This window comes from Populus trichocarpa, chromosome 9 (assembly GCF_000002775.5).
Source record: "Populus trichocarpa isolate Nisqually-1 chromosome 9, P.trichocarpa_v4.1, whole genome shotgun sequence".
NCBI classification, from domain to species: domain Eukaryota; kingdom Viridiplantae; phylum Streptophyta; class Magnoliopsida; order Malpighiales; family Salicaceae; genus Populus; species Populus trichocarpa.
In genome coordinates, this window is record NC_037293.2 from 10,244,655 (window position 1) to 10,253,150 (window position 8,496).

The 8,496-nt window shown below is 38.1% G+C and overlaps 2 protein-coding genes across 2 annotated transcripts; one reads left to right on the forward strand and one right to left on the reverse strand.

Moving 5' to 3' along the window:
* Positions 1–227: 227 nt before the first annotated feature.
* On the forward strand, positions 228–2,495 carry LOC7456344 (uncharacterized). The gene is made up of 3 exons (XM_024608362.2): positions 228–959; positions 1,867–2,073; positions 2,185–2,495. The coding sequence occupies exons 1-3, from the start codon at positions 333–335 to the stop codon at positions 2,242–2,244; spliced, it is 894 nt and encodes a 297-aa protein (XP_024464130.2). The 5' UTR covers positions 228–332; the 3' UTR covers positions 2,245–2,495.
* Positions 2,496–2,827: 332 nt separating this feature from the next.
* Positions 2,828–7,831, reverse strand: LOC7456343 (protein DETOXIFICATION 46, chloroplastic). Its single transcript, XM_002312982.4, has 14 exons — positions 6,990–7,831; positions 6,815–6,909; positions 6,397–6,505; positions 6,173–6,228; positions 5,656–5,711; positions 5,285–5,423; positions 5,047–5,184; positions 4,895–4,963; positions 4,705–4,815; positions 4,328–4,456; positions 3,738–3,815; positions 3,400–3,471; positions 3,257–3,319; positions 2,828–3,166 (listed from the first exon to the last, which is right to left on the reverse strand). Exons 1-14 carry the CDS (start codon positions 7,435–7,437, stop codon positions 3,065–3,067), a joined length of 1,665 nt encoding a protein of 554 aa, XP_002313018.3. The 5' UTR covers positions 7,438–7,831; the 3' UTR covers positions 2,828–3,064.
* Between the last annotated feature and the right edge of the window lie 665 nt (positions 7,832–8,496).

Genomic DNA, 8,496 nt, shown 5'->3' on the forward strand with positions numbered 1-8,496 from the left:
TTTTTATTTTAAAAATATTCTTAAATTAATTTTACTTGACATGAATTATTACATATATTTTAAATTAATTTCTCTATATATAATATATGTTTATATAATACCAAACATTTATTAGTAATTTATTCTCTTATTTAATTTTTTTTTTGCTAAGCTACTAACCACCGGGCAGATAATGGGTCTTTAAAGATAGAGGAGGTAGTGTTTACGTGTCAAGATAAAAGGTTTATGTTTGGTGGGGTCAGTTTGGGTAGTGTATTTACATGGTGAGTTGGTAATATCATTTACCTCACTACAAATCTAGCAGAAGCAACAACGAAGAATTCACAGTAATTATGGCGGTGGCTATAACATCCTCATCGACAACCCCCCATGTCCTCCACCATCTTCTCCGTCCACCACCATCTCAACCACCACTGCTCTCATACTTCTTAAGACCAATTTGCACCACCACCACAACAACGAAAACCATTCTCTCAAAATCCGACAAAACCCCAAGTCAAAAAACTAACACTATCCTCTTCTCTTCACTCTCTTCTCTCCCCAATTCTCCTCTCCTCTTCTCCCTTCGCTCTTTCCCTTGCTTTCAAAAAGCTCACAACCACTCTCTCACCTTACAGGAACTAGAAGAAGAAGACCAAAGAGAAGAAGAAAAAGGTGAAGGCTTTATCGATAATGAAATTGAAAATGGTGATAAAGAGGACGATATTGAGGGTGAAAGTGATAATTTGGAGTTGGAAGATAGTGTTGTTGATGTTTCTGGTGAGGGTTCCACTAAAGAGGGTTTGAAGAGAAATGGGGTAAAGGTACCGACTTTGACAGTGAAGGAAAAGAAGGAATTAGCATCTTATGCTCATGGATTGGGAAAGAAGCTAAAGTCTCAGTTGATTGGCAAGTCTGGTTTTACTGATAATGTTGCAACCTCTTTTATTGAGACCCTTGAAGCCAATGAGCTTTTAAAGGTAAAACCACGATTTTTTTCAATGTTGGTTTTTGGTAGTTAATTTCTCCGGATTGGCTGTTTATTATTAGGTTCTTTGAGTTTGAATGAATAGTTGATTGGTCAAGGGTTTAGAGGTTATGCATAGTTCGGAATTAGGATAACGTGGGATGCCTAGTGTTCTTTATTTTTTCTTCAATCTGGGTCTCTCTAAACTTTGTTTAGTTGCCTGGAAAAGTTAGGGAAAGTTTTTGGACTAGGATTTGATTTCTCAGGTTGATGAAGATTTTAGCTTGTCAATGTTGTTGCCTGTTCGTGGAGTTTGAATTGAGGGTAAGAGTCAAATTGCTGCCAGCCCTTTAGATTTGTACTATTTGGTTAGAACTGTTTAAACAGAAAGTTGCAATTAACAACACTCCCTTGTTGCTCTTTGGTGTGGGTACTAGCTAGTTTTTTTTTTTTTCTTGTGGGGGCAGAAGTAGCTGACTTGTGGATGATCATGTTTATTACATCAAGATTTGCTTCCGCAGTTTTGAGCGACATGTTTTACTGATCTCTGTTTGCATAGCTTCTACTGTTGTTTAGATAAATGTTGGGGTGGCTAGAGTTTTCCTCAACTTGTCATATAATATGTGAGCTGCTCCTGTAGCTTGATAACCTTTAGCTTGTAGATGTACCCAGGTAAGTCCCTGTTTTTTTTCTGCCACACATTGTTATGCAAAATTGAGCTGACTTAGATTAGATACTGGAAATTGTGGGTGTAGTGCAGTCGCAGTGATCAATCATGTACTTTTATTAGCTATTTGTGGAAGTTGCTAATCATTGTTTCAGCTTTAGGATTTGGACAAGCATCCAAATGCAATATTTTCTTTTAACAATGATTGCAGAATTTTTGGTGTGCTAATTAAATGCTTAAATTCTGCAAACAGATTAAAATACACAGGACTTGTCCAGGGGAGCTAGAGGATGTGGTGCGACGATTGGAGGAAGCAACTGGTTCAGTGGTAGTTGGTCAAATTGGTCGGACTGTCATTATATATCGGCCTAGTCTCACTAAAATGAAGGCCGAGGAGAAAAGGCTACAGGCTCGTAGAGTTTATGTGAGAAAAGCACCAAAATTGATGTCTGTGCCATTGGTAAGGAAAACTCCCTTTCTTGAGTTCCTCTTTCACAATTCACAGTCATTTGCAGAAAATGATTGTTGTTTGTTGTAGAATCTCACTGATATAACCTTAATGAAATCGCAGTCGAGAGGAGAGCCAAGGCGATTTTCTGGGCATGGTCGTCGAGGAAGCAGCAGGGTATAAACTACATTTTCTGCTACTTGCTTGATGGAAAGTTAATATTAGCGTAAAATGGCCTTGAGGAATTCATGTCCAGACACAACAGAGAGGCTCTGAAATTGGACCAACATGCAAGGAGTTTTTTCGTTTGCATAAATCACGAATTTGTTTGATAGATGTAGAAATGGCTTTAAGGACAGTGAGATAGCTTGAGTGTTTGCACCGAGATGGTTTGCATCGTGGCTTCTTTGAAGGATAAAATATTAATTGGCAAATTGCATGTCGTTGAGTCCTCTTGACCACCACCCCCCACCTTATTTTATTTTATTTTTTCTGCTAAGTTGTGAAAAAGTTACAGGTTGAGGCATGGACACCCTTGGGGATGAGATCAGACCCAGAATCTCTGGTTTTGAACACCGTACAGAATTGATTTTGAAATCGCGTATAGTATACGCGCTTGCGGACCCAAGTTCACATGGCAATATTGGCGTATGTTTTAGACTCTAGTAATCCTTCAAAACAATTTTTGCATCAAAACCACATTAACTGCTGTTTTCCTCCACGCACTCGTGTGATCTTGTCAAATATAGGATAAAACTAGAATAGATGTTGCTAACGCCCCTTATATTGAAGAACATTTTTACAGCTGGAGCCGGAAAAGCGTAGATCTTAGCCTAATTTGAGGCTTTAAACGATAATGATACTTGACAGCCGGTGGCATGGACAAAAAACATCTTGCAATGTTGTGGTAATTTGTTTACTTAGCTAGATGAGAAGCATGGGATTTTGGTCCTCGACGATATCATGAACTTCGCTCTACGTGGAAAGTTTGTGGATTCTGAAACTAAGCTGCTTTCAGCTCCTTCAGCTCATGCTGGCTCAAATCTTCCGAGAAAAGTATGCCGTCGGGGGAAAGAAGGCGTTGGAGGGCGAGAAAAAATCGACCCTGAAAAACAAGGAAAAAGAAAAAAGATCTCTTCAAATCAGTCAAGGATGAATCTTTCCAGCATAATTGCTAGAGATGCCAGTCTTTTACCCATTGAAATCCTACAAGTGCAAACCAGTAGCCTGGCAAACCGTATCCTCTGCTGCTCACAAGCTGGTGAAAACAAGAAACCGAGATTAATGCATAGCAAAAAGGACTTTCGACAATTAGGAGATGACTAAACGGATCTCTACCAACAGCAATAGTGCACCCGTAAAAAAGCATCCACTCATTGCCAAGCTAATAAATTTAAGATCCCGTCCAGCCTGCATAAAGGTACTGATATTATGATGCCAGAATACAAGCTAAAGAACACCTCATACATGCCAGCTTCATATTCAAACAAACTCCACGGTATTAAGCGTAATGCCACAATGACATGGACAGACTTGACCACCATCATAGAAACAGACTTGGATCTTGTTTTATCAATCCATGATCCAAAAGGACAGACATAAAACATGCTGGACAAGCATTTATGAAATTGTTTAGGAAGTCAAAATTATTCAAATTGAAGTATAAGCAAACATACCAGCAATGTTCCCTCAAGGCTAAGAATGCAGGGAGTCACAGCTAACGCAAGAAAGTATGGTATGAGCACTTTGTGCATCTGCATGGAAATATGATTGGCATACAAAGAAGCGTCAGAAGCTGAAACCTAAACAACCATTACGAAGGTGCTTCATGTTCATGGTGTATTAGCAATTTAATATATCGCTTTCCTTTTCCTTTAGCTCATGGTTTGCAGGCGATAACAAAAACCAACAATGTGAGCCACTGACAGATGCAATAATCAATCCAAGATATATTGCTACAGTTGAACTATGTTTATGTTAATATAGATCCGAAACCATGGACCATTTCAAAATCCAAATGGTATCTAATCCCATGGATGGAATGAGTAGGGTGAATACTTAAATGGAGCTCAAGGGATAAAAGTACTGATATTTCAGCGTAGAAGCAGTTTCACAATCCCAGTGAAGTGCATATGATTAGGTGCAAAGCTTGCAAATCTTAGATAATAACTGAAAGGACTCATGGAATTCCTTCCTTGCCCATGAATCATGATACATATAACTCGTGGATAAATTGCATGTGAAATTACTGCAAACAAGAACTAACCTCCTGTATGATCTTCTGATCATGTGTGAAGATGCTGGGGAAAAACCAAGGAACAGATGTTCCAATAATCCCTAATGCCAATCCAAGGATTGTTCCAATGATAGCCAGTGATTTCAGCATAGTTCGAGCCTGTCAGATGTCATAAACCTTGAACACATTCTAAGAAACAAAAAACCTATATAGATTCTTTGACACAAGTTATCTGCATAACCCATCCCATCTGTCTGAACTGGGGGAGCAAGGTTGTGTTTCTGCATATTTTGTATATGCAAAAACAACAAGAAACTCTTTGCATGCCTCGAAATTAGACCAGCAAGTGATAGAATCAACACATGTAAGTAGTAGGTTTAGCATCAATGAATAGCTAGTATACCTACCTTTTCCAAACTTCGATTGACCCCGTACATCAACTCAGGCATAAATGATTGTGCAGCTTGAGAAAGAGGCTCGCCCCAAACTGTGCACATGAAGAATGCTTGAATCATGACCTACAGCAAATCACGAACATCAATTTTCAAGATACTTACTGTAAGCTCCAAAAAAAAAATGAGAGTTAGCATAAGAAACCTGATGAGCGGCCAAGGTGAGGGTGTCCATAGATGTAACAAAATATACGATGAGGGAAAAGAAAGCCACCTAAAACATAGAACAGTCAAATGCATAACAATAATCACAAGCACACAGCTAATGCTATAGAATCGAGTAAGCACATCATAAACCTTTGAAATCATCATAATAAACGCTGGAGCAGCAAGCCTAAATACAATCATGAGGTCATCAGTTGATGGAACAGATATTGCATATGCATTGTATCCTTTCTTGTTCAGTGAATCAATCATCATAAAAGCTGCAACAATCTGAAATGTGAACACGTCAGTGGAAATGCAACAAGCAATGAACTGCTTAAATATGGTAATCAATGAATATAGATTAATAGCAGAACGTTTATCAGCATACTTGTGATGCCATTGTAGCCCATGCTGCGCCGGCGATACCATGTCCAAGAAATCTGCACAGGACTATATCACCAATGCCATTTACAGCACTAGCAACTGCCAACGCTTTTAATGGTCCCCATGAATCTTTCATTCCAAGGCTGAGAAACAGAAGAACTATTCTTAAAGGAAATTATAACCGAGCCAGAATAATTAATGAATAAATGAAATACCTAGCAAATCCATACAAACACCACAAATTCAACAACACTATAATGATCCTTATATATTGCTTTGGGACTGGAGAAGAACTGTCATATAATGACCAAATTAAGCAGCTGCTGCTAACACATTCAGTAGATAATGGATGGAAGAAATGTAGTGTATTTCCACCTTGCACTTTGAGCAACCCATCCAATAAGAATTGCAGGCCATGCTAAACCTCGAATCTACAAACAGAAAACAAAAAAATCAGTTATCAACATGTCATTTAAACAAAAATCATGATAGAAATTCAACCGTAAGAAAATGATTTTCTGACATGTCCAATTCTATCCAACTGCCAATAGTTTATCATAAAATATCGACCTTTCAGGTTTCATTAAATTACAAATCAAGCTTTTCATATAATATACTTGAACAGCACAGAATATATGGGAAAGTGCAGTCTGGAGCTGCCTTAAAGATTTGAGGAAGGTTCGGTAAACATATTAATTATACTTCCCGATGATGAATAACAAAGTAGCCATAATCAATGGAGCTTGAAAAGCCTCCCACAATAAATGCTCTCTCTTGGTTTTGTGCTTCACCAATAACACAAAGAAAATACATATCCATCACACAAAGTATAGGAAAACTAGCGACTATTTAGATCAAGTAACATATTAATTTATGGGAAAAGAGAATGCACCTGAACGTATGTGTTAGCTGCAGGTATTATATCTAAATTATTTGACCCTGCGAATGCTGAAACGAAGATAATAGCAAGTTTGTCAGTCGCAGGTTGACCTCTGTAGATTCATATGACCAATTATTGGTTGATACTATACACTATGACAGGCCAACCTAATATAATAAGGCACTGCATCTGCCAATATATGAAAAAAACCACAAAATTGCAGCGGTCTCAGTTACCTTTTAGTGCTGATGGGCCAAAGAACTTTGTGAACAAAAACATCAGAGAACCACAAGTCAACCCAATAAAGAGCAACATAGATAGTTGATGCTGCACTTCATTTTTGTCCTGCGCCAATGTTTGAAGTTATTGAAAAACACTAAGAAGTATGAATGGCCAATATGTAAACTAGAAGTATAAGGAGCTACTCGCATTCCACGGAATAATTGAGCTAAGAAACCATATATCGGCCATTATTAACCCCATTGGTTCTTATTACTATTTCATGTAGGAAAATTTTGAAAGTTTTTGTGTATGTTTATAAACATTTGGGGACTAATTTGCCACAAAAGGACAGCCCTATTAGTGAGATTAGAACACTGCTTTACTAAATTTCACATACAACATAATGCATTTGAACAGTAAAAAGAAACTGACCTGTTTAGCAAGGGAAGTGGCAACCATATTAGAAGTAGCAATTGAAAGGAACATGAATATGTAACTCATACCATCACACAGAACTGTCCCAGGACCTGCTCATCCCAAAATTCACAGTCAAAACCTAACTAACCTGGATTCAAAATCCTCCATTAATAAAGTTTCAAGGAAGTACCTAAAGCAGCTAGCTCAATAGAGCTTCCTTGACCAATAACTGCAGTGTCAATGAGACTCATCAATGGCCCACATATCCAAAGCCCAGTAGCAGGTCCTGTGAACATCACAATCTCTTTCATTTGCTCCCACATACTCTGATTCTCCAGTCCCTCTCTATTCACCTCTATTCCTGTTTCTTCTATAAATTCTGAAATTGAATCAGTACTACTTTCATTTTCAGTCACAGAATTGTTAGCGGATTCATGGGCAGGGCTATTGCATGGTGCAAGAAGTCTACTTCTTGGTTTAATAACGAGTGGAATTGGATGCAAAAGAGAGCTGTGTGAGTTAGGTGAAACTAAAGATAAAGGTCGTTTCTTGAAAGAGATTAAAGACCGAGAAAGAAATCTAGGATGGTTATGGTTTTGAAGAGTATGAGAACAGTGAAGCAGAGTACGGGCTTGCATTTTTTCAGCAAGAAAGTTGAGTGAAAAAAAGAAAAGAAAGAAGAACAATGGCCAAAGAGAAACAGGAAGAGGGAGAAGTAGTTAGAGGTTAGACTTTAGGAATTAGGAGAAGAAACAGCCGTTGAGGAGAACAAGACTGGTTTGAGGATAATTTCAGGCGGTGTTGGAAGAGCTTTCAAGGCCACAAGAAGGACTTCTGGACTTGGCGGCTTAGAATTTTCACGGCCCAATAGTGGCCACCAACCATGAACAAACAAATGGCAATCCTTTTCGTTTTCTCGTTGATCTCCAACAAAAAGGGTATTTTATTTTAGACTGATGAGAGAGTAACATCTGAATATGGTCCAGTTTTCATTTGTTGCCAGTGCCTCATTACGGATCAAAAACACGCACGTTCCTTCTCTTTTTACTTTGAATTTAGGTGTGGTTATCTTTAATTTTTTTATATTAAAATAGCTTTTAGGACAAATTTATTTTTATGTTTCTCCAGCAAACATGTTCCACTATTTTCTTCTCCAGTAACCGATCACTACTTAAAATATCATTCATTATGTCTAACATGATTCATAAGAATGCTCTTAACTTCAAATACTGCGTAATTAGTCCACAAAAGGAACTTTATTGTTGAATACACAGTATGCAATTAATTATTAATCAATGGGCATTCGCCATCAGCTGTCAGAAATATGTCACAGCTCAGATCAGTGCATCAGCCGTGTATTTGTAGCCTAACTGTGACTTCTTCAAAGAAGAACGGCAGCGACATGATCCTTCACAAGCGATGGGGTACCTTTACAGTTCATGTCATAGATGGAAACACCTAACATTCTGTTGTTCTTCTGAAACTAAGCTTCTTTCAACTTCTCCAAGTTGTACTTGCTCAAGTCTTCAGAATTAAGTATGCCATGAGGAGACAAAAGACGTTGCAGATTAAGGAAAAACGGAGCCTGGAAAATTAGATTTGTGCGTTCAGATGAGTTGAAATAAAAATTGTTTGAATGCACAATTGTAGGTCAGTGGGAGATTGTAGTCTTCTTACCCATTGAAATCCTGCGAGTG

Bases quoted from the DNA above. Each gene is read 5' to 3' on its own strand.
- LOC7456344 (XM_024608362.2), top strand. From the start codon at position 333: ATGGCGGTGGCTATAACATCCTCATCGACAACCCCCCATGTCCTCCAC. The intron at 960-1,866 runs GTAAAACCACGA...TTCTGCAAACAG, and splicing joins AAGCCAATGAGCTTTTAAAG to ATTAAAATACACAGGACTTG. The intron at 2,074-2,184 runs GTAAGGAAAACT...ATGAAATCGCAG, and splicing joins AATTGATGTCTGTGCCATTG to TCGAGAGGAGAGCCAAGGCG.
- LOC7456343 (XM_002312982.4), bottom strand. From the start codon at position 7,437: ATGCAAGCCCGTACTCTGCTTCACTGTTCTCATACTCTTCAAAACCAT. The intron at 5,712-6,172 runs GTGCATTCTCTT...TTCTGTTTGTAG, and splicing joins CAGCTAACACATACGTTCAG to ATTCGAGGTTTAGCATGGCC. The intron at 5,185-5,284 runs GTATGCTGATAA...TTCACATTTCAG, and splicing joins GGGCTACAATGGCATCACAA to ATTGTTGCAGCTTTTATGAT.